General features: G+C 40.1%; 1 protein-coding gene across 6 annotated transcripts in view; it reads left to right on the top strand.

Annotated features, from left to right (window-relative positions):
• RFT1 (RFT1 glycolipid translocator homolog) overlaps window positions 1-22663 on the top strand; it is a 73327-nt gene extending 50664 nt beyond the window's left edge. For 4 of the 6 annotated variants that reach the window (XM_085072888.1, XM_085072885.1, XM_085072887.1 and 1 more), the window contains 13 exons: window positions 7814-7922; window positions 12716-12801; window positions 13314-13430; window positions 15014-15203; window positions 15784-15885; window positions 16622-16756; window positions 17675-17753; window positions 18011-18061; window positions 18700-18830; window positions 19681-19825; window positions 20150-20255; window positions 20460-20709; window positions 21577-22663. In XM_085072888.1, coding sequence (XP_084929014.1) covers window positions 7911-7922; window positions 12716-12801; window positions 13314-13430; window positions 15014-15203; window positions 15784-15885; window positions 16622-16756; window positions 17675-17753; window positions 18011-18061; window positions 18700-18830; window positions 19681-19825; window positions 20150-20255; window positions 20460-20709; window positions 21577-21741 — 1569 coding nt within the window. In that variant the 5' untranslated portion in view covers window positions 7814-7910 and the 3' untranslated portion in view covers window positions 21742-22663. Of the gene's footprint in view, window positions 1-7813; window positions 7923-12410; window positions 12607-12715; window positions 12802-13313; window positions 13431-13469; window positions 14315-15013; window positions 15204-15783; window positions 15886-16621; window positions 16757-17674; window positions 17754-18010; window positions 18062-18699; window positions 18831-19680; window positions 19826-20149; window positions 20256-20459; window positions 20710-21576 lie in introns of those variants that run through there. The other 2 variants (XM_085072884.1, XM_085072889.1) reach the window with 2 other exon arrangements.
• Window positions 22664-25545: the final 2882 nt, after the last annotated feature.

The following is a 25545-nucleotide window of genomic DNA, read 5'->3' as shown; positions in this document are numbered from 1 at the left end:
TCGGTGCAACTTTCAGGTTCACTTGGTTAAATATGCTTTTTCTTCTTTTCTCCTGCCAAGCTGTCATGCTTAAACAGTGGAAATACTGGGTTTTCCCCAGAGGCAAATGCAATCTTGTGAAGGACAAAGTATCTGGGAAACACTGGGATGAAAAGGAAGTTTAGGAATTACATGGCATAGTTTACAAATAAAAATCCCAAGATGTTAATCTTACAAAGAAGTGATCTGCTCCTTCTCCCCCCTGCCCAACCCCATGATTCACTTTCTACTTAGTTCTGTAAATATGTACTGTATTGTAATGCTTATTGAGAAAATGCAACTGAAGTTATACTATTCAGCATGAAAATACTGGGGGAAAGCAATGATAGGATAATCCGTGGTCTGAGTGAATACAGGGTTGTTTGTAGCATCTGGCTGTCAGATTTCTGTTTGCTTGTCTTGTACAAGCATTCTGACAATTCCTCAATATTGAAATGGTGCTCTGGATGTGCTAAGGATTGGATAGAGCAAGTGCCAACCTGACCATATGCCTTTTGGCACAACTGGATGAGCTCAAAGAAACAATGTTTGGCTTCTTTAGGTTTTATGAATTTTCACTAGCTATAACCTTTTCTCAGAAAGGAAGAAATTAATAATGAAGTCATTTTTTCAGAGCTGTAAACAAGACCATTTTTGCAATTCTTGGCATTCAGAAGCAGACAGTAACAATGCATGTTCAGGCCATTCATTTTTATCTGTGTTGACAATGGACTCACAAATTTTCTACTGTTGGCAGTAACATTTTCACTAATGTGAACTGCTTATTGACTGTGGAAATCCTCCCATGCACTTCCAAGGGAAGTCTTGCTCTTACATCTACTCTCTATTCGTCTCATAAATTGCATTGGAATAATAAGACTGAAATTTCCTTTTTATTCACAAACCAGCCAAAAATGGGCAGCGACACTGGAAACTGTCCCAGAATTGCCCAGCTAGTTCTGGTGCTCTCAGCATCATTCCAGCACTGCCAGTTTTTTGCATAATGCCAGGTAAATTTACTCTAGCAGTAGTTGCAGAGGAAAGTTGTGTGAAACTTCCCCACCCCACCCTCCATCAGTGTTTCAGGGTGAGTTTGGAAAAAAAAACGGCGGCATTTCTTGGCCCCATATTGCCTTGGCAATCCCATCCAGTTTGCCCTTTAATGTTTTCCACATATGGTTGTGAAATCCAGTGTCTGACTTCTTTTCTAAATATAGAATCATAATTCTTTTTAAAATTATCAATGCAAAGAGTCTTATTTGTTTTCAAGACACTCTTTTCTCCTCTTGCAATATAATGAAGTATTGAGAGTTCTTGTATTGTCCATTTCCCATAGGCACTTTTGAAGACTTTTTTTTATGTTTTACTGTATATTGGGAAGTATCTCCTTTCCAGTTTTGAAACAGAAAGCATAGTAGTAAAGAGCACAATCCTTTGCCAGTGGAAGAGCAGGCAGGCCATGAGTAGGTTGTGCCCAGAATTGTAGAACAGAATTGGCACAGAATTGTAGAACAAAAGCAGTGGTGGTAGTAGCAAAGCAAAAGCTCACTAGTTTCTCAGCTGAATGTTTAGTGTTTGTCTCCTACACTTAGCAGCTGTAACCTCCTTATGTGCTCCTGGGTTATTGGAGTGATCAAATGGAATTAACTTCAAATTAATGACTTTGAATTCTCTCTTTCACGATGCAAGATTTTGTCTTGGAGGTGAAAAGTGACTGAATGTAAGTCTAGACTGTGAAAAAAACAAAGTGAATGAGTTCTATTTCCCCCCCTCCTCACAAATATTCATGTGTTTTTTATCTACTCAAAAAGCAGGAAGCAGTCTGTGATTTTAGTAATATGTTTAGAACAAAATCTGAGGTTTTGAACAGCTTTCCCTGCTTTGGCAGTGCTTTCCATTGTCAAATTTACAATGACTTACTACAGAACTATTCAGAAGCAATCCCACCAGTGCAGATTTCAGTTTTAGTGGCCTGTAACACCCCAAGCCACTCAACTTCTTTTTGCAAAGAAAAGAATATACAGGGAATATCAGGGAAGAAACTGGTAAATGGCACTTGAAAGCAAACAGTTTTATTCATAAAGAGAAACAATTGTTCCAGTGTACAAGTAGCAGTCACAACTGATGATGGTCTTTAAAAAGCAGACAGTTCTTCCTGGGTGTGGGGGAGATTAAAAAACCCCAGATGATTTAAAAATAACTTTATATTTTTCTAAGTTGGACTCAACAGGTTCTGTCCTGCTAATGTAAATGTTCTTAGGAATAACTAAAAGCGTGTTTGAAAAACAGATAAGCTAGGAGGCAAGCAGTTTTAAATGAGACTGGTGAAACATCCAGAATTACATGAAGAGAAGTATTGTTGACTTCCTTATGGATTACCTCAAGTTTTGGGCCTATATTTTTGCAAATTATGTATTCTGTACCTGAATATTGGAATCAATTACAATCATGGCAAGACGAGCTCTGGGATTTTTTTGTTGATAATCGCATGCAGCCAGTGACATAAGAATCTAGAAACCTGCCAGAATTGCAGTAACAAAATAAAGCTAATTTCTTACATAATTTCCTGACTAGCACTTTCCCAGACTACAGTAACCCTGCATTTAGCATTTGAAAACATTACCAAAAGTGTTACAGAATGAAGCCCAGTACAATCTAATATCTGACAGAGGATGAAGTGATTAAAGTCTAAGGATACAATGTCAGTGGAATAGTCAGAAGGGACTTGTATTCCTAAATGTTTCTATGGAAAAGTTATAATATTCTCCGTGTGTCTGTGACTGAAAGGATTTCATGATTCCCCACTAACTCTTTGCCACTAACAATTTCTTGCTTTTTCTGTTGGACTCTCAGTGAGACTGACAGCATAGAATAGTGAGCTTTGCCTGCAGATGGAAAGGAACTGGTTTGGTAACAGATTGAGTTTTGGGGGCAGGGTGTGGGTAGAAGAAGATATGCATTGCTGGTTTAGTCTCAGACATGTGGTCAAATCCTTTTGTTTGAACCTCCCCACATTCTTCAGGATGTGAGTGGGAGTATTCTCCCATACATGAAAACCTTAAACGACTCCTGTGACTTCTCTTACACTGAACCTCTGGTGTTGCTGGCTTCTAAGAAAAGAACTTCAAATTTATGTTGAGGTAGGATAGACATGGAGGTCTAAAGACACATGGTGCTTCTGAAATCTGCTGATGAACGAAGAGTGGTGTGAACCATGGCCTGAAAGCTGCAGAACAGTGAGTAAAGGCAATAGTGATTAAGGCTCCAGATTAATAGTAGTTGTATACTGCACTTTTCCTAACATAAAGCTTACAATGTCAGGAAGGCAAAACTTCTTCCATTTAGTGGGATTTCTTTTCTGGTGGAAATGATGGTCAGATGCAATATCAGAATACAAGAGCCAGGGTGTGGCTTTCCTTACCAGGCATTGTGTGAACACCAGTATTTGTGAGAGGAATATCCAGCTCCTTTGACTGCCTGTGAGCAGTTCTGCTACACACTGCTCATTCAGAGTTTCTCGCCTTCGGTAAGGACAACACATTTTCACAGGGATTTTTTTCTATAAACCTGGGAAGGCCTATGGTTTTTTCCTTTGGGGGCGGGGGTTAGTTAGGTTTTTTTTTTCCTTTTTTTTTTAGGTTGGTTACTTTGCTCTTTTATGGGCTATAAAGTTGGCCATGTTTGCTTTGACCTCTCGTCCACTGGGCAAGAAGTCAAAGCGTGACTCTTGATGTAGGGATGCAGGCTTTCTGGTAAAATGGAATATCTGGTAGGATATATAGCTCCTTCTACAGCATAAATTCTTAGGAATATGAGAAGTGTAGTGAATATAGACATATGAGCACCAAGGTGCCCATGCAGCCCTCATACAATTCTCAGGGATTGAAACAGAGCCCATGGAATGTGTCTGGAATACTTTTCCAATCACGTTAAAGCTAGACTTCCTGTATTTAAGTGTAAACTGCCTAATGATTTATGCCCAAGCGTCTTCACAGTACTACAAAGAATCTTTTCACCAGGATTCAGTTGTGGTCAGGAATACATTAATGGATGACAACATTATTCTGTTGTAATAGACAAATTTTTACCCTCTGCAACTAAACCATGAACCCAGAGAGGGAGAGAGGAAGCAAAAGTGCATAGCCCAGCTGAAGAAACAGTTTGCTTCTATCATCTTTAGGGGGTTTATGCCATTTGTGAATTTAATATACTAATATACTTTAAAAAAATGCCAAACAACCACCTCCTCAACCAATCTTAGTAATAAGAATGGATATATTATTTTTTTCCTAGCTACACACAGACTGTTGACACATCATGGTTCAATTGTAATACACTTACAACTTGGCTGAACAAAGAAAAGTATTTTTTTTCTACTTGAGTGCTTAGCACACAAACTCAGAGTGATTGGCAAAGTTGAAAACAAAATGTCTTGAAGAGAAAATAAAACAGAGCAGCTTATTTAGTAGAGAAGGGAGAGGGGAGTTTTTCTATTGCAATCTCTTTAAGGGAGAAAGTTGGGGAAATCCCCTAATGTTGTTAGCATGACACAAGATCTTGTGTTTGAAGACTTGCAGAAGTGTATCTCATGTGATGACTAACCTCATTTGTCTTTTCTGTTTTTCTGTCACCATAACTGTGATGTTTTAGGACATCTGATGTCCTCAGAGCTAAGCCATGCTGTGTTTGTTTGTTCCTTTTAAGTCTAGGGACTGAGCCAATGAGGGTGGCAGTGCAGCTAAACTTGGAGTGTAGAGCCTTGTTCCCAATGCATTTTTACAGGACTTTAAATGTCAGTTGTCTTATGACCTTGGGCCTCCTTGGGCTTGGGGAGAATAATTTCGTCTGAACAGAAAGACGTGCAATGAAGTCATGTTCCCAATCAAGAAGGAGGTGGTGAAGCTCAGGAACTTGACTCTATGGACATCTGGATTAGAGGCAGAGATTATTTTGGTGCTCTATTGTTCCCCTATATCAAAGGGATGTATTTAGGTAACTTCCCTCTAAAAGGTGAAATACTATTCTGTTCCTTTATTTTTAGTTGAGAGAGCTCTGCTGGACACAGTGTGAAGTTCTGTTCCCCATATTCCTAATGGGGCTTTTTTTCTAATAATTTAGGGGTTTGCACTGAAAGTGAATTTTGACTGTTGAATGATAATGTGGGAGTTTGTGAAACTGAATAGGTAAACATGGGATGGTCTTATTTAAGACATTCCTTGTTTGCCACTAAGGAATAAGAGGAATCCAAGAAATGTATTGCATTTAGCTGTAGTTGTCATGAATGCTAGAGGAGGTCCCATAAAGGGGCTGAGGGTGTTTTATTCTATCGATTTGTCAGACTAATCACTATCTTGAGAGGGGTTATTTCAGTAAAGAATGAAAGTCAGCTCTCAAGTGAGATGGAAATGAATGATGTGAAAAGATACCTGACTCATAATTAACTCTGTTCAACAGGTGATCGTGCACAATGTTATATAATACTGGAATCAACGTAACTTGAAGGCAGCGTATGGTGACTCACAAATTCTGCATTCTCAACCTTTGTACGGCATTGCATGAAGTTATTCTTCTCCTAGATGCTGAATTACTTTGAGTAGCGAAACCACTTTTTCACGTCTTATTCTCCTGGTTGTTAAGTATAATTTCTGCATGTCTCCGTCTCCTTCAAAAGTCTCCAGGTGACTCAAAGAAGAAAAGGAATAAGAAACTGGATTATTTTGCAGGAATATTTTACATTCAGTGCATTTTCAGAATCTAAATGCCTCTCACATGTATTTCAGAAGCTCTTGCCAGTTGAGTCTTTCCTGTGTAAAATCCACAGTGTGTATTTTACTGTGTTCATTGAGTTGTCGTCACTGTTGGTTTTAAATCTTAAGGTTACTTCATGCACAAACAAATCATGCTGACCTCAAAGCAAGTTTAATAACACTTCTTGTTGCATTCTAAAATAGAAGAGGATCGTTCTGCTTGAATACTTGGCAGCTGTGAAGTCTTTTAATGAAGAGAGCCTTATTTCTACATGAGTATTAAAGCAAATAGTGTTGGTGAATATATGTGTTTGTACAGCAAGCAGAAGTCTCTTTTGCAGACTTTCTGCACCTCTCTCTTTCAAGTATATTTTTTTCTCCAAGGATGTAGCCTGGAGCTCATGGAATGGTTTTGTAGTGCAAAGGTGCCAAGCACTAGTTAGCACAGAGTTTTCAAGTGGAAGTACTCACAGTTGCAAGATGTGTTTCTGTAACTTTACTCTGGCTGTTATAACCAGAAAACCCTTCTGTCTGTTCACTAGCAATGCATTAGCACCAAACCTACAGCAGTGAGTGTTACTGTGGTGCTCATCTTACAGAATGCATAGAAAGGAGGAAAAATGTACATTTTGGCTCAGCACCTGCTCATCACCTTTTGCAGGGTAGGATTTGGGATGTCCAATCCTCCAGAAACAATTCTGATCATAGTGATAGCTGTGCATACCTGACATGAGCAATAAATGGAGAGGCAGTGAGATTTTGCAAGGTAAAAGAAACAATCTACAAGAGAATCTCTGATTATTGCTGACAGGATAAATGTTCCAAAAAGATTGACAGCTGTTCCATTATAGTTTTCTTATTTTATATATTGATAGGCTTCCAAAGCACACAGCAATTAGATAAATTAGGTATCAGTGCTCAAAGTGAGGGGCTGATACAAAGCTTCCTGAGACAGGTAAGACAGAGACTGTTAGTCAGATCCTAGCAAAAATGGCTGGAATTTCTAGCCTTGAGGAAGGCAAGACAGAAATGCTCTTCAGTTGAACATATATAAATGCAGACAAAAAAATGCTTAGTATTTAGAACACAAAGGTCAGTAAAGATGGTGCAGAATTGATTATGTACATGTTTTGGAATTCATTTTGCATGAATTCTAAGCAAGGAGCTTGCCAGTTCCTGTGACAAAATATTGTAATTTATTGCTTCCCCAGATTAAATAACCAGAAGGTGGGTTTTTTTCGTAGATTTTTAAAATGTCTGTTGAATGTCACAGATTTCTAAATTGAAAAGATTAGAAAAAGAAAGCTTATTTGAAGCAGACAACTTTGTGCAGAACACTTGGTTTTGCTCTTCTAATCAATATATACAATTTCGTAAAATCTGCCTAATATACTGTGAAATATGCAGGTCAATTTTTTAGCATAGTTTTTAAAAACTTAGCACTATCCTATCATTGATATTTTACTATGATTTGTACATTGGCTACATTTTTTTGCCTTTCCCTTGAGTTGAACATTGGTTTGTTATATTATTTCATATATAAGAAAGTGTTAGTCCTCTGTACCTTAAATATTTCAATAAATAAAGGTTGAATTTAAAAGTGAAATTGATAAGGCAGCCAAACCAGTTGTTCAAATTACATATAAACAGTGCATTAAAGGCACTGTGAAAATGTGTGAGGCAAAATGAACACTACAAAGTCAAAAGCTATGCTGTAACGCTGAGACACTGTTTTTTTAAATGTTGCATATCACAGAAAAACCCACTTCTCTGCATTCTTCAAAAAGTCCCTTTCTTCTTTTATCCCACAGCAAGGACATAAATTATATCCTTCCTGAACTAATAATGCAGCCAGGAAAAAAGTGCAAATTTTTGTTTAACCATTTATCACGCACATTGAGATTAACTCAGTCCACAAGGCCCGGGGAACTAATCTAAAAAGCCCTCTGGGGGACACTTTGGTTCAAGGGAAGAAAAACTGGCACAGCAGTAACTCCTAATGTGTTCTTTGCTAGTGAATGGCCTGTGACTCTCTTTTCTTCCTGCAGTTCTGCACTGAATTGGAAATGCTACATCCCCAGGCCCAGATATGTCTCTGATCCAAGAGGGGTGCTCAGAGGAAAGAAGGAAGCTTAATGAGATTTAATGCCTACTCTGGTAAGTTTCCATGTGACTTCTTGCTTTGACCTCAACCTCCTAGTTTCTGCTGCAAAGGAACAAGCTTTATATGATCAGGAACAAAGAGACTGATCTCTTCTATGCTTTCTTTCTGGTAAAGAAACAAAATTAAAATCAGACAACATAATTTGGCCTCTGCTGGCACAAGACTTCTGAGCAGAATAGGAAAAACATCTCAGGAACAAATTATTTTTTGTCCTCATTAATGAAATGGCAAAGTGCAGACTTGAGGCAGAGCAGTTGTGTTAAGCACCATTGCTCCTTACAAAGCGTGCTGGGGAAATTGGGATGAGTGAACTCTGCAGAGCAGTACCCTTCAGCTCCAGTCCTGGACCACTCCTCTGCCTTACTGGTATCCTTGTCAATGGGACAGAATTGTGATGTGGGCCAGGGGGATGGGAGGAGGAGTGTGTATCCATCCTTTAAAGCAGGCCATGCTGCCCTCGGTGCCTCCCCCTGCCCAGGGGCACAGAGCAGGGCTGGCTGCATGAGCAGCACCACTTGACTGCTCCCTGGGCCATGGGGGATCTGGGGCTCTGTGCACTGAAGCAGCTAGACAGGGTGACATTGAGGGGGAAGGTTGTTCAGCCAGCACCAGGGGTTTTGAGTATTTGTTTTGCTCATTTCTAAAATCATTCATGACTCCCAAGCTTTTTCAGCAGCTGCAGAAATCTACAGTCTTTAGCTCACAGCCCAGTCTGTCATTTTGTGTTACATCATGCGCTATTCCAGGACGTAGAACTGCCTATGATTTCATAGCACAGTTGATTTTCTAGCTTAATTCCTCAAGGGATCTTTAAGGGAATGGAAACCCACAAATAAAATAAATTAAAATACATTGCTAATTCTAAAATGCAGCATTTATTTGGATTAATGAAATACAAAATTGATAATGATCCTTTATGCTGGATTTGATTTTAGTTCTGCAAAGATTTACTGCTGAATTGATAGGTTCCTGCTTCCCAGTCTCACTTTGTTGTTTGGGAATATTTTCCTTCGAAGTATCCTGTGAAGGAAGGATACGTTTCATTTGTATCCTTCAAGGGGATTTCTTCTCTGAGTGAGGTGATGCAATTGTTTTTAACAGTTTTTAAATTTTCTGGGCTACCATCAGTCTTTATAAAAGTTGTGATTTGAAGTCAAAGTCCACCTTTCATGTTGAAATTCCTTATAAATGGGGTAATTAAATACCCTAAGTTCACTAAGTGGAACACAGATACTGAGCTACTGAAACACAAAAGTTTTTCATTTTTCAAGTCCTGGAGGAAGAGTCCCAACTCATTCTAAGGCCTGTATATACATTGTCGGGGTTTTTTTTTTTTTTATAGATCGAAGGGTTTTCTCTGACATGGAGATTTCACATACCTCTAATAAAAACAGGGGTCTGTCCCATTGTGCCGAATCAAGGGATTGTTCAGCCTGGAAAAGAAGGTTTTTGGGTGACCTAACTGTGATGTTCCAGTACCTGAAGGGACCTTACAGGAAAGATGGAGAGGGACTTTTTACAAGAATGTGGAGTGACAAGGGGGAATGGCTTCACACGGAATAGGTTTAGATTGGCTATTAGGAAAAAGCTCTTTACTGTGAGGATGGTGAGGCCCTGGCACTGGCTGCCCCATCCTGGAAGTGCTGAAGGCCAGATTGGACAGGGCTTGGAGGAACGTGGTCTAGTGGAAGGTGTCCCTGCCCATGGCAGGGGGTTGTAGCAACATGAGCTCTAAGGTCCCTTCCAACCTAGGCTGTTCTATGTTTCTATGAAACACTGTTCCTGCTGTGAGCTGGGCTTGTGCTGTGCCACATTTCCATCACCAGTTGGGCTGTTCCGACTGTAGTTCCGACACAAGCAGCAGCAGAGTCGGTAAGGTGCCGCTGGAATGGGAAGAGCCCCGTCCCGCCCGGGTGGTGGTGGGGCCGGTGCCGCCACCGCGCGGCCGAACCGCGTCAATGCCCAAAGGCTCCACGTGCCAAAGCTGGTTCCCATAAAATCCTGTCTGAGTCACAGTTATTTCTCTTAATTTTTCCACCCCCCTCAGGCTTTGCAGCTGTTTCTGTTTCGGCTTTATGAGGTGACAAGCCAAACTGTCCAACAAAACATTGCTCATTGTCACTTACTGTTGCCCATGGCAGATGCCTCAAAAGGTCAGACCATTGCCTCCAGATAGCACAGTGGATTCTCATGTTTTAGTCCTTGAAGATACCCAATTTTGTCATGGAAATGTTTATGTACACAGAGAGAATAACAAGGGTCTTTCTTAGTGCAGTGTTGGTAGATGCTGGAGCATGTCCAGAGAAGGGCAATGAAGCTGGTAGAAGCATCTGGAGCATCAGTCTTACGAGGAGCAGCTGTCGAGGCAGCTGATAGTGAGGAGGCTCAAGGAAGACCTTATCACTCAACCACCTGAAACGAGGTTATAGCCAGGTGGTTGTTGGTCTTTTCTACGGAGTAACAAGCAATAAGATGAGACCAAACAGCCTCAAGTTGTGCCAGGGGACGTTTAGATAGGATATTAGGAAAATTTTCTTCAGCAAAACAGCACTGGAAGAGGCTGCTCAGGGAAGTGGTGGTGTCATCATCCCTAGAGGGATTTCAAAACCAAGCAGATGTGGTGCTTAGGGATATGGTTCAGTGGTGGACCTGGCAGTTAGGCTGTCTGACCTTAAAGGTCCTTTCCAACCTAAACAGTTGTAAGGTGCATGCTTTATGCTCCTCAACTCAATTTTTGTTTTCTGTGTAGCTCATTTGGTAGTTTATGATGGGTTTTAATCCCCACAGTTCATCCACTCTTACTGAGATCAGCACAAGTCATAACATACTAGAAGTCTTTTCATTTCTGCTGTCACCCTTACTGCCACAAGAGAAAACTCTAGAGTCTGAGTTAGGACAATATTTTAGTTGCTTTTTCCATTTGATAACTGGGGGACTGCTTAAAGGAGAGGGGAATGGCAATGTTTGCTGCTCTCTAGCTACAGTACTCTAACTCAAAATCTGTCTCTGCAATTACCCAACAGAGATGAATTTCTTCTCTCCCCATATTTTATCTTTACAACAGGATATTAACCCCTTTTTGTTAGTGGGGTGGGGTTTTTTGGGGTGGTTTGTTTGTGGTTATTTTAATCACAAGATACGCTCCTCTGCCACATACATCTACATCTACACATCACTTCCAGATGACTTGAATAATGTTACTAGGAAAATGACCAAATGGGGGAAAAAAGCAGCCTGGAAAACTTTATTCTGAGTATGGAAGGAATAAAGTGGTGGGTGAAATGGCTCAGAGAAGGAGGGTTCATGAAGAAGACAATTGATGGAGACATGGTTGCTTTGCATGAGATGGAATTTTGGTTGGTTCCCTAGATTCTCTGAAGACACCGACTGAAACTGCTGCTGTTTGCAGCCTGTCACTAAGAAGTTGTGATCAAGTAGGGCTCAGATACTTCCCTCCCCAGTGCTCTTTGTAGCTGCTGCTGTTAGACAGGAAAAATCTTAGTTCAACTCTAGCATTGCTCAGAAAAATGTGACCTCTGAGCTGGAAGTGCCGTGCTTCTGAAGGGAATGTTCTGCAACATGGAAAGATACAATCTTTTTATATATCGCTGCTTAAACAGTGATCTGAAATAGTCTGGAACTGTCCTGACTTACAGAGTCTAAAGTCTTGTCTGTTTGGAAGGCTTCAGTGCATTGTATTATCAAATTCAATCTGTTGCAGTTAAATTGCATATTGGTTTTTGAAGGTATGTTGGCTTTCTTGGTGGGTTTTTTTTTTGGTGGATTTTATGTGGTGGGGTTTTTGGGTTGTTCTTGTGGTTGTGTGTGTTTGGGTTTTTTCCTTCTTTTTTTTTCCTCCACAGAATGAAGTAAGATCCTTTCTCCTTCCTGCTGCGAGAGTTTTTCCCTCTGTTCGGCTTGTCTTTCTGCTTAGGTCAAGGAAGGCTGGTGGGTTTGCCCTCAGTTTAGAAAGGGATTGGTGGAACTCGGAAGGTTTTTCAGTAATCTCTAGAAAACAGCTCTTGTTGAATGTCACCCTGTTTACCGCGGTACCTCCTCCCGTAGGCCAGGCTGCAGTTTTGGGGTGGTTTCGGAGGAACGCGAGGCTGTGGCGCTACGCCTCAGTTTTGGCGGGCTGGAGCCCCTAGGACCTTCACCCTGTGTCGCGGGCGGCACTCTCCCCGCCGTGTCCCCTCAGTTTCCCGCCCTGTCTCCCTGTGCCCCCTCAGGACCGGGCCGGGCTGGGGCGGTGCCGCCGGCTCCCCTCAGCGCCGGGCGGTGCCGCTGGCTCCCCTCAGGGCCGGCCGGTGCGGTGCTGCCGTGCCCCCTGAGGACCAGGGCGGGCCGGGCCGGGCGGTGCTGCCGTGTCCCCTGAGGACCAGGGCGGGGTGGTGCCGCTGGCTCCCCTCAGGGTCGGCCGGGGCGGCGCCGCCGTGCCCCCTGAGGACCGGGGAGGGCCGGGCCGGGCGGTGCTGCCGTGTCCCTTCAGGACTGGGCTGCGTCGGGTGGTGCCGCCGGCTCCCCTCAGGACCGGGCTGGGCCAGGCGGTGCCGCCCCGCTGACGGAATCCGGCGCGACGGCGGCCGCGCCACTTCCTGGTGGCGGGAGCGGGCGATGGCGGCGCAGGACGTGTTGGGTCAGACCGCCCGGCTGGCCTCGTCCAGCGCCCTGCTGCAGGTGCGGGGCTGCCCTTCCCTCCTTCCTCCTCCTCATCCTCATCCGCCTCCTGCTGCTGCTGCTGCTCGGCGGGGCCCCGCAGGTGCTTCCCGTGCGGCTTCTTTCACAGGTGCTGTTCCGGGTGATCACCTTCGGGCTGAACGCCTTCACCCTGCGCTACCTGTCCCGGGAGCTCATCGGCGTGGTCAATGTCAGGTGAGGAGAAGGAGGCTCAGCGGACCCCGTCCCGGCGCTGGTGCGGCTGGGGGACTTTGCTTGTTTTCGCTGCTGCTCTCGGCTCAGCGTCACTGGCGATGCTCTGATTAATGCTGTGCAATCTGCCGTTGGGTGTGTCACAGTGTTGGGTCATTTCGTGCCTCCCCAGGTCTGTTTTGGCCTGAGACACCGATAGCACTGGCCTAGTTTTTGTGTTTAAATTATCAGCTTGCAGAGGAAAAGCTATATACAACCTGCTTTTCCTATAGGATGTACTCTGTATCTGCAGTTTTGTTTTGTAGCATGTATACTTGCCATTTGAATCAATTGCTTTCTCTCCTTTTTAGGAGGTGGTGATAATTTAGCTCATATCGCCATGTTTGCACACCTGTAAGATTTGTCTGCTAGGCAGTCCTGTGTAAAAATTGTGCTACTACTGCATGAAGGATTTTAGTAGTATGTAAAGAAATTGTTTCCTCTTCCTTTGTTTTTTTCCTTTTCACTTCCTTTAGGCTGACTCTGCTGTACTCAACAGTTGTCTTCCTCGCCAGGGAGGCGTTTCGCAGAGCTTGTTTGAGTGGAAGTGCAAAGAGAAACTGGACCAAAACAATTAATCTGTTGTGGCTGACGTAAGATACCTTTAAAAGTTTCCTTCTGTAGAATTTCTCATTCTTGGCTGGGAGCTCACAGAATGAGAGAAAATGTTTATTTACTGAGGTAGTTATTTCAGCACAGAGCTTTTAGAAGCCTCAGTTGTGTTTCAGGGCTGTTGCAGGAAGCTTGTCAAGTCTGGTGCTTTAGCATTTGTGGACTTGATTTCTTGTTGGAGCACATGAGGTGCCAAAGGTGTCACCTGGAGAAATTTCTTCTGTTGCTTGAGTTTCATTTCTGTTGTAGTTTTTGAAGGAAAACCCTGTTGCACAAATACATAGTCCTTTGTTTTTTCTTCCTCTTCCTGCTCAGTTTTGCTCTTTTATTACCTGATGTGCATTTGTGAACCTGCTGTAGATATCTTTTCTTTCCTCGTTAGGCTAAAGTTTTAGTCTTGACTCCTGGTGCAGGTTAATGGCACAGCAACATAAATGTTTGGGTAGAAGAGATGTAAAAAGTGGAAGGGAGAGCTGGAATTAAACAACAGGGAGGAAGTAGGGTTGCTGTTTTCAGCTGTAGTGCTGTTTATATCAGAACAGCATAAAGTCCATGTGATACTGCATGCGATACATGCAGTCTCTGTGATACAGAGAGAGTGTAATCACACATTGCAGTAAAGTGGATTTTATGATGTTTCTCCCTTTTGGTTCCTGGTTTTCTCTGCTCTCTTGCTCTTTCAGCTCTAGTTGCTGTTCAGCCCCAATTGGGCTGGGTTGGGAAGTAAATCTGATCTGGTAGTTTTACCCCTGCATGATAAAATAGTATTCTTCCACTGGGGGACCTGACTTTTCCTGGAACTTCCCAGCTATTAATTGAAGTTGGCCCAGGAATGAGGGAGTTATATGTGGTCATCTGCATCCAGGTATGAAGCAGAGGGATTTCCCTGTGATGGATAGGTCTAATACCATATTTAAGAGATATTAGTACTGTTCCCTTAGCTGAATTATAGTCAGTTTTCTGCTGTGTGATAGTCTTTCATGTAAGCATTAAATGATTGAGATGACATTGACTGTTTAAAACAAATTTAAAAAGGCACAGTTTTCATTGTACAGAAGCATAACTTCAAATGAAGGTTAACTTCGGTGAAGTATTTCACATATGCCTTAGGAGCCTGATGTCAAATATCTTAGGGGTCTGGTAGTGTGAGGGTCAAAGAGATCTTGCTCCAGCGATGTAAAATGTTATGCAGTCTGCCAGAAGCTCTGTGTTCCTGAAGCAGTTTCACCAGAAGGGAGTGTGCAGGCTGATGTGGGATCAGAGTTGTTTGGTCCTAAGGCACAAAAATGCAGATATTTGACCTTGTGGCTCTGGACAAGAAAATGGACAAGTCAGAAAAACTTCTTCTGTGTCATGTAAAGAGTGCACCTTAAGGGTGTTCATTACAAAGGAAAAAAAAGTATTCTTGGTATAGTAACAAGAGGAATTAAATCCTCAGGGTCTTATTTTGTGTAGTCATTATGGCCATATGTGATGATGTAACTGAATTTTCTTTGTTGTTTTTTATTTTTTTTTTCTGCTGAAGTAACATTTCCATTAATTAGTTTTTATGTTAACTTTTTAGAGTCCCTCTTGGTGTCTTTTGGTCTATTATCTTGGGCTTAGTCTGGCTACACTTGCTTGAAGTACCCGACCCTTCTGTGGTTCCTCATTATCAGGCTGGTGTAGTGGCATTTGGTCTTTCTGCCATTATTGAACTCCTGGGAGAGCCATTCTGGGTTTTAGCACAAGCTCATTTGTTTGTGAGACTTAAGGTTAGTAAACTACATGGGGTGTGTGCATGTGGGGGAAATGATCTCTCTCTTGAACAGAACAGATGACTGACTTAGAGATTTGTGTATTCAAGTGTATAAAAAGCCCCTGTGTGTACTTTTTAGGACTGTATGGCCTGGTTTGTAATGTAACCAGGAATTTGTACCCATTAGAGCAAGCAAGTTGGTTTATTTAGACATTGTTACCTTCAAGACCATTAAATACTGGAACATAGGTTTTAATTGGAGGGAGAGGCACGCTGCTTCCACAATTCTACATCAAATTGTGAAATGGATCTATTGCGAACATGATAGTCTCAAGCAAAATTTTCTCCCTTATGTCCCATACAAAGAACTGGGAAAATGCAATGGAGAAATTGTGAAATGCAAGAATAGAAAACTTACAGAGAAATGACAATCTAAGCTGGCCAGCTCAGCAGAAAGAAACTGTGATACAGTCACACTGACTTTGAAAATCTTACATTCCTACATAAATTCTGTGCATTAAACTAATGTATTTTAAGCTTGTGTATGTGGTTAGGTTGGCAGAAAATAACCCTTCTCTGTTTTCTGTTTCTTAAAGGTAATTGCCGAAAGTCTTTCAGTAGTGTCAAAATGTGTTTTGACAGTTACTTTAGTAGTCCTTTATCCTCAGTGGGGACTTTACATTTTTTCCTTGGCTCAGGTAAGTTTTCTTTTTTCTCTGTCAGCTGAATTTTGATTTGGCTTTGACATTTAGCCTGCTAGAAAACTTTGGGGAGGTTGGAGAAAAAGCTCCTGTGAGGTTTAATATTTAGAATTTGTATTTAGTATTTTCCTGATACTCATTATTGACTTGGTGCTTTGACATTGAGTTAAATGGAGGTACAAAAAACACCTGTCTGTGAAGGCATATCTTGCAAATGAGGTTATGTTATTCTAATCACACAGAGCTTTATCAGCCTGTACCACCAACCTGTATCACCTTATCAGAAGGTGCTAATCAAGTGCAATGAACTCAGGTTAAAATCTTTTTCTTGATAACAATGAAGGAGGGATAAACTTTTCAGTTTTTGCACTCACAGATAGCTCTTAACTGCTGGAAATTGGAAATGTTCTATGAAGTAAGAGATGTAGGCAGTAGGTACTCTGTCAACTTGATTTTTTGATTGAGTAATTGCTTTATAATTGGACCTTTAATGTTCTAAAAATGCTGAATAAAACATGAGAATTAGTAAAGGGACATGATAACCTACAGGTTAAAAAAAGATTAAAGATCAACAGCATTCTTGAGAGATGTTCAAATCCTTACCTACCTTAATATTTGATAGGCATGAAGACTAACATTTTCTCCTCACTGTATTTTTAACTAGTATATAATTCTACATTTCTAAGTTAGTTTTGTATCACTGTTTTTCTTCTCTCCTTCCTGATCCTTCCAGCTTTTATACGTCAGTGTTCTCGTCATGTGCTATGTAATTTATTTTGTGATATTTTTGGGATCTCCTGAAGCCACAAAGAAGTCATTCCCAGTTGCTAGAGTGAAAGCTCTATTACCTAATTTTGTGGAAGATGAGGTAGGTTGCACAGTTTATTTCTTAATTTTCTTCTTCCTAAAATCTCACGTGAGGGCACTTTGAATGTTACTTTGAGACAGTGGAGTTAGTGGTTTTAGGGGTATTTTCGTGCTACAGAAGATATAATAGGTTAAATAACAAAAAACTACATAGAATTTGTGTTTGAAGTTTGTGTTAATAAAATTCTTGTCAGAAAAACATCATAAAACTTTAACTCTTGTGGTTATGGGTTTGTTGTTGCTGTCTTGGTTTGTACGAAATATTAATAGACATTAACGGGAGATAGGCCATCTGCACTGTGCAGGGGAATGACCAGGTACCACTGGATCTGAGGCAGAAAAGAAACCAGAATCATATAACAATGGATTATGGTGCTTTGACCTGGGCACAACATAACCATGATGTTACACAGCATTCTATAGACACTGTTAATATCTCTCAAACAGAAATGAGGCAAAGAAAGAAATTAAAAGACTCATTGAGGAAGACAACATTCTGGATAAGATTTACAGATTGATAAGATAAATGTGGTTCTTGGTTGCAGGTCTTACAAGGACAGTTTGAAGAGCAATAAACAATTCATATCTCCAGTGAGGGTGAAAGTTATATTGGCACATTAAACGCCATGGGTGTTTCTTTTCCTGACTCTAACCTTGATTAGTGTTTTCTGTAGAATGCTCCTATGGGTACTTTATCTGCAACAACTTTTCAACAAGGGAATATGTTTTTTCTAGATCAGTGATGTTGATTCTTGAATTGAGCAATACTTTAGATTTGTTGTTAGTAGTTGTGGCATTGTAGGTTTCCTCATCACTATAGTAGTTAGAGCTACCCTACAGTATTGCACTGCCTTGCTCTTTTCTGTTTCTACTCTGTAGTTTCAACTATGTTTATTACATTTCAGTACTTTTTTTGCAGACCTTTGTTAACTGGAAGGAAGCACGCTTGACTTGGAGTTTCTTCAAACAGTCCTTCTTGAAACAGATTTTGACAGAGGGTGAGGCTTGACAAAGAAGTATGAGGGGAGAGGGCTCATGAAGACTATTTACAAAATTGACTTAAAGCTTCAGGAAGCTTGGATGGGGGAAGATGAGGCATGTGGTTGTCAATCTGAATGGAGTTTTTGAGGGTACTCAGAAGTAGGTGCTGCCCCATTTGACTTTGTTCCTTGAAAACTTAGTGTTGGAAGTGCCTGAAAAAGTATTGGGAAAGATTTTGGGATTTGTTCTTAAATTCTTTGTTTTGAACTCACAGGTGAACGATATGTGATGACTTTTTTGAATGTGTTAAATTTTGGAGATCAGGGTAAGTGCGATGGTGTTGTGGAATGCTGACAGTTTTTCTTAGTCACTGCTCTTCACATGGTTCTGAAAATGACTTAAAGTGTTTGAATATGACTTAAAAATCTGAGAATATTTCAAAGCCTTTGTGACTTTTGAGATACATTTCAGAGAATGATTGATATAGATAATAATAATAAATTTAGGATAATAGAGTTATGGAATAGTCTGGCTTGGAAGTGACATTCAAGATTATCTAGTTCTAACTCCCCTGCGATGGGCATGGACAACTTTCACTAGATATATACTTTTCTCTTTTATTTTACCAGTAAGTCCTTATATTCCTGTTCTCATTCAGTGAACTTTATCAGGATCCTCTAAATTTCTCTACAGTAAGAATTTTAAGTGTGATTTGGTGCTGTTCTGGATCCACATCTGTGTAGTTGGTGCTTTTTTCTTACCTTTGCTATGCACAAACCTTGCAATTTTAAGCTGTAGTTGCTTGACTGTCAGAATTTTTAGAGAACACTGCTTCAGTGTTGCACTAAATCCTACCTGTTTTCGCTTTTTTTGGTGGACATGTTAAATTAGAATTCATGTTGTTATTAAAGCCATGAAATTAAAATGTGTCTAAAACTCACAAATTGCTTTTTTTGTTTTAAGGTGTATATGATATTGTAAATAACCTTGGTTCACTGGTAGCGAGGTTTATCTTCTTGCCTATTGAGGAGAGTTTTTACGTCTTTTTTGCTAAAGTATTGGAAAGAGGGAAGACTGTAAAGGATCAGAAACAGGTATGTTTGTTTTGGATTAATTACTTGTCAAATGCTCGATTTTTGTTACAGATATGTTGCATTACAGAAGTGTGACAGACAGAAATGTGTGTTTTAAATTTGAGTAATTGAGGCTGTTGAAATTGAAAAGTGGAGAACAAAAACTCAAAAAATTGAGTGAGGCTGGACCAAAAAAGAAAAGGGAATAGGTAAAATGTTAATGAAATAGAAATTAAAATATGCAGTGGCCTTGAATCAATGAAGTTAACATTAGCTGCTCCAAATAATGTGTTGTAAAGCATATTCTACTGTGTATTTCCAGATAGAGCAAGCCATTATTTAAATCATGAAGTCTCTTAAATAAGTGCTGTCTGGAAGTACTTTATTTTCTTAGGCATATCAATAGCTGTTAGATAACGTTTCCGAAGAGTGCAGCTTTGGGAAGAAAAGAATTGGATTTTTCTTGTATGTTTGAGTTGTATGAAGAGTATTAATGAATAAGAGTTTTCTTCCACAGAGTCATATTCCTGATCACTTGTGAAGGTTGGCCTGTAGCAATTCTGCTAATTGCACGCAGTTAATCAGCACACAGTTAAATCATGTGCTTCAGGTCCTTGGTGGGCTGAGAGAGGTGTATGTGTGTGTATATTTTATATAAAATCCACGTGGTGTGTGTAACTGCAAAAATGGTGGATAGTAAAAAATGTTGCTAAGTTAAGAGCATATGTGTGAATAATTCAATACCGAAGCACAAGTTTCACACCTTCTTACGCTATCCAAACTGATTTGTTTCTGTGAAGTAGTATTTCTGCATGAGAGTGGCTACTATTACATTGTTCTGGTTCATGGGATTTGTTACATTTTTTTTCAGGATGATGTTGCTATGGCTGCAAATGTATTGGAATTGCTGCTGAAACTTGTGCTCCTTATTGGCCTCACCATCACCGTTTTTGGCTATGCCTATTCTCAGCTGGCTCTGGATATTTATGGAGGCTCAATGCTCAGTTCTGGAACAGGTAAAGATTTATAGACCTGGCAAAAAACCACCATTTAAAAAAAAAAAAAAAGCCTACAGCTATTAAGATTTTTTTCATAAATCAGCAGGTTTTTTTTTCCTGTGAATCTGCTGCTGAAATCTGTGACAGCTCATCAGAATCCTTTGCCTTGTTTATTTGTGTTCCTGTCAAGATATCTAGACAAGTAACTTGTTCAAATGAACTTAAGTTTCCATTATTACTATTAATGCTACAATTTCTGTCTCTTTGTATCAGTGACTGTAAAAACAATGCTGTTTGGTAAAAGAAGTCATTATCTACTGATCTTTCTAATGTGTGTTTTAGGTCCAGATCTCCTCCGGTGTTACTCATTATATGTCCTGTTTCTTGCTGTCAATGGAGTAACAGAATGTTTTACATTTGCCTTAATGTGCAAAGAAGAAGTGGACAGGTAGGAAACAGTGTCTCCAGAATATTCCTGCAAATTTATTTGTGCTGGCCTTATAAAGAGATAGGATCTTTTTTGACTTAGCAAGGGCTGCTTTCATGATCCCTTTAAAATGTGAACTAGTTTCCTTTAATGAGATGTAAGATTATTAGTAAATGAATGCTGTAACTGCATGCATTGTAAATTGTTTCTTTTTTTTCCCCCTAGATACAATTTTGTTATGCTGGCCTTGTCTTTCATATTTCTGTGCATCTCTTATTTCTTGACCCACTCATATGGCAGTGTGGGCTTTATCCTTGCCAACTGCTTCAACATGGGCATCCGAATAGCTCACAGCATCCACTACATCTATGATTACTTCAAAGAAAGCTCCCACAGACCTCTCACAGGCCTGCTCCCCTCACCACTTCTGCTGCTGGTTTACCTTGTCAGTGCAGGGATCACTGCTTTCTCAGAGGTGAGCATCATCCTCTCTGCTTTCGCTGGGAGTGCTGCTGTCAGGTGACTTTTGTGTCCACAGAAACAGGAATGCTATTGGCAAAAAAGGCTTTTGAGGGTAGGCTGGGAGATTTCCATTACAGAAAGGCAGGATATAATATTAAGAGATTCTGTCTTTGTATCAAAATTCTCTGCCACCTGTACAAGGTGGAGCTGACGAGTAAAATTTTAACACATTTCTGCTGTGTGTAGATAATCCATGTGCTTAGTTATTAATAATGGAAATCTTGCAGTGGTACCAAGAAACTGGTATTAAAAATTCTGTAATAAAAAGAAGTGATAAACAACCAAAACTAGAACAGAAACAAAAATTGCTAAGAGCACATTTAATACATTTATTCAATACACGATGGTAATTGGTCAGGCTGATCATAAAGAAGATGGTGTATTTTCAATGTACAGAAATTTGACAGCTTGAAAATCCATTATGCCTGAGAAAGGAGAGTTTTGTATTTTGGAATGGGAGATTTCCAATTTTGTTAGAAAATAGCCTGATATGTTGCTCTGCAGTAGCAGACTTGCATGATAGCACCAGCAGAGTTTTGTGTCATCTCAATTAACATATTTCTGCATGCCAGATAAAACCAGCTTTCTCATTTACCAGGTATCTACTAAATGGCTATTTTTTGCTGACAGAATTTTCTTAAGAAAGCAGATGTTGTGATTCCTCAAGTTGATTTATCGTAGGGTCAGTGCATGTGGCAGAACCGCTTGGTGTTGGTGTTGGCATGTTGGACAGAGATGTTGGACCTTATTTCTTGTTGAGACAATAAATGCACTTTGTGCTGCCTGGTTTTCCTGCAATCACTTGTTTTCTTTGTTGTAGGTGTTGTTCTGCTGTGACAAGGGCTGGATGGCCAGGCTGATTCACATCAGCACAGGTGTCCTGTGCTTTGCAGCAACCCTCGTTACAATGTTCTGCACAGAGACCAAGCTCATCCACTTTGTCAGGAGCCAGTTCCTCTCCCGCTATTTGAAGAAGGGAACATGACCTGCTCCTGTGCAGAACAGTTCTTGTACATGCTTGCAGTAAAGGGCTGTGTTTTTTCCATAAGATCTGTATGGAAAAAGGGTTTCCATGTGCGTTTGGAAGCATTGATATTGGAGTGGCAATGTAGACAATTGCCAGATGAATATTATTTTGTCTTCTGAACTGGTCAGTACAGCAAAAGAGAGATGAATAATTTTCACTTTATGCACTATTCTTTTCTAAGCTTTTCTTCAAACAGCCTCTTAGGTAATGAATGAAGGTCTAATCTGCACCCTCTGACATAACCTGGCTGACAGATTGCATGTGGAGAGCTCCTGTTCTGCCCCTGGGCAGCGTGACATGGTTTAGAAGGCCCTTACTTGGCATGGGGGCTGCTTATTTGGCATGGGGAGAAAATGGTCAGACAAGAGAAACCCAAACCCAATAACAAATGCCATAAAAATACCCAAAAGCTGAGGAGAGCACTAGAGCAAGAGCCAACAGCAGAGTGAGTGTTGTGGAGCAGAACACAGTGTGGTGCAGAGGGATTGAGCTGTCAGTGCTTGAAGTGCAGAGCGGGGAACAGAAAATCCTGACATTTACAAGTAAATTAATGGAATACACAGCATGTGTCCATGCTGGCTCTGTGAGATTATTTCATTCAGCAGATCCTTCATGTCTGAGGGCATTGATTAACTTGTCAGAAATGCTCAGGCACCTTAGCTGGAAGAGGTTTTGAGCATTGTCTGCAGAAGGTGTTGAGTACAATCATTGATGGTGCTGTTCAGAAGGTTACTCATAAAACTTCTTACTTTCATTACATTGTTTTTTGGGTTTTTCTGAGATTTTAAATGCTAGCATGAATGAATGTCTCAATAAAAATTATTTTGTTTTGTCTTTGGAATTGAATGTTAAGTATATTTAGTAAGTTTTTTTACAAGGACTTAGGTGTATTGAAGATTTCTTTATTGGATAGTAAATACTTCCTTTTGTTCCAGTGTTTTCCTCTTACCTTGTTCCTTTGCTTGTTCAATCTTAACCTCTGGATTGTTTGGGTTGTTTGGTTTTTTTTTAATTGTTGAAAATTTGGGCATTCCGAAGTTTTAAAATTCAGTGTTGGGCTGCTGATTTAGGTGTGCTAATGGTGTATTGTATTGCTGGTCTAAGATCTGAGCTGGGCAGTTTCAGAATGTGCAAATGGCAGGTTTATAATGATCAGTGTTCCCTTTGCAGTGTTTGGATGGACCAAAAAATGTCAAGGGATGAAAAATGTGTGCGTAGACATGTGCAGGTGAAAGCTTTTAGTTTAATTATGTAGCAATGCTGCAGATCCTCAGACTGCTTAAAACAAAATCACTGCAATGGCGTTGTTGAGTTCATTGTGCTGACCACAGTGCCCAGGGTGAAATGCTTTCTAGAGTCAGGGCCTTCAGCTTGCTAGGTAAAAATATTTTCTAAACTCTGGTTATTCCCACTTGGAAAACTTTGCCGAAGATACTTTATATGAGAATGTGGTGATTGAAAAACTATCACAGAGAAGCTAAAATGTAACAGTGAAGGGAAAGGAGTGGCTTTGCTCAGCCAAGGGCAGCCCTCTCCATTGCCTGGCTGCAAGGGAGGAGATAGGGACTTGCTGATTCTTATGCTGTTTCAAAATCTCTCAAAACAAAACAAACTGTACATTATTCTGTTCTCTTAATTGAGTTCAGTAGTTCTTTGCCTTTTAAGTTTTTCTCTTCTGAGTGGTCTTGCAGCTTTTTTTTTTCTGTCGGGTGTTGAGTTTGCTGTGAAGTACACCTTCGTATGTTGTAAAGGGTTGAAACTATCAAAAATTGCCAATGCTTACCTTTTTTTCCCTTTACTTGTTCATAGTACAGAAAAGACAATTTAACCTATAGACTGTGTTTCAGGGTCTGTCTTTTTCTGCATGTCTTTGGGATCTTACTGTGGCAATATCTCAGTCCGTACAGTGAATATACAGTGAATTTTTATAACTCCTTGGAATGAGAAATTTTGTGCAGCCCTGCACCTAAAGTGCTTTGGAGATGAAAGAACTTGTCATACAAAATGAGCTTGAAGCCATTCTGCCTTGTCTTCTTACAGCCTCAGCTGTACACTGATACTGTTCTGCTGCTTATACTGTCATGAGTAGGGTGATGTGAGATCTCCCTGATCAAACAGTGAACTGTGTTGTCACATAAATATTTTTTAACGTGAATACAGTGAGTGCATTTAAAGACAAGTTATGTTTTTGCACTAGTTTGTTTTATTTCATATTGGATAGTTTGTTTTATTTCATATTGGAAAGGCTGATAAATCTCTCTTGTGTCTCGAATGGAATTTTATATCAATCAGGAAGACATTTAAGGTGACTTAATGATTGCTTATTTGCAAATTAAGGACACATTCCTCATTTAAACATCAACTGTAAGCAGCTTGGTAGTGGTTGACTGGTTTTTCTGATGGGGATGTTTTATTTTTAATATGCTTTATGTGGCAGGAAACTGCAAGGATGGACAGGAAGTAGAGACCTATGAAACTGTCTACTGGTTTCTTATTTATCAGTGGGATCCTTAATGTAAAAGCTGTTAATCGTTTTATTGCTAAAGCAGCAAACTCTCAAGCTCAGGGACAAAGTTGAGATTGAACTTGAACATGTTTCCCTTTTGTTCTAGTCCCATTAGTCTGTCAAAGGCACAACTGTCTAAAATTTCATGAAGCTGTTTTGCAGTGTTCTGAAATCCTTAGTTTAAGTCAAAGGTGAATGAAAACATTTTCTTTGGAGGAAGAAGTTATGATTTCATGCTTTGTGGTGTGTTTTTCTTATTTGTTGGATGAATGATTTTCAAGGTAACACTAAATAAAGTTTATTTCCTTTATATGTTGTTTTTGTCTTACACTTGATGATTATGGGTGTTTTATTTGGATCATTGATACAGCTGATGCTTGAATTTGGTTGGATTTTCTAGGATATTTTATGTATAAATTCAATTATCAACCTAAACGTACACACTATTTGCTAACACACACAGAGATAAAATTTGCTGTCGTTTGTGAGAAGTGGCATCATTATAGTTACTTTCTTTCTCTTTGTTTCTGTCAAATTGTGTATTTGTATGGATTGGAACAGCCAAGTTCCTTTGTTTGTTTTTACAATGCATTGTTGTGATAAAAACTGATTCAGTGGCCAGGAATAATTCTGATGTTTAAAATGAAGTTTTTTAGCTGAATTGGGTTGTGACTGGCAATGCTACTGTTGGGAATTAACCAATTGTTCAACTGTTTGGTTTTTCCCTAGTATTGCAAATGTTTTATTTGTAAAGAAGTAAGAGAGAAATTGGGAGCTAAAGATTTGCCTAAATGGTTAATCTGCTTTAGCAGGAACAGAAGGTAAGATATAAGCTTGAATGCTGATCACAATTTAGCACCTGTGAGGGGCATTGACTTCTTAGTTCATGTAAAGGATTGTGTGAGTCCCTTGAGGTCAGTCCTAATCCCCTCATTTCTGGATAGCCCTTCTGTCTAAACTTTGAAATTTTTTTGTGGACTTCATATTTTTTGCTGTTTGAACATACTTGTTTTTTTGTTTTGTTTTGGTTTTGTTTGGTTGGGTTTTTTTTTTTTTTTTTGGTCCTCTGGTTTAGTTACCTGATTTTAAAGATAATGCTGAAGAGAGATGATCTGAGGCTTTTTGAACCATATCAGTGCTCTAATAGATCTGCTGAGCTGTAATGGTTTTGTTGAGCACAAAATGCATAACTCATTTGCATTCTGAGAGTGCAAGGAAATGGAGCTCATTTTCAATATAAGCTGAAAATGAAGTTT

Source organism: Lichenostomus cassidix, chromosome 12, assembly GCF_008360975.1.
Source record: "Lichenostomus cassidix isolate B80296 chromosome 12, HeHo_3.0, whole genome shotgun sequence".
In the NCBI taxonomy this organism is placed as follows: domain Eukaryota; kingdom Metazoa; phylum Chordata; class Aves; order Passeriformes; family Meliphagidae; genus Lichenostomus; species Lichenostomus cassidix.
The sequence above is the reverse complement of the archived record's forward strand: the minus strand, read 5'-3'. Positions and strand labels throughout refer to the sequence as shown.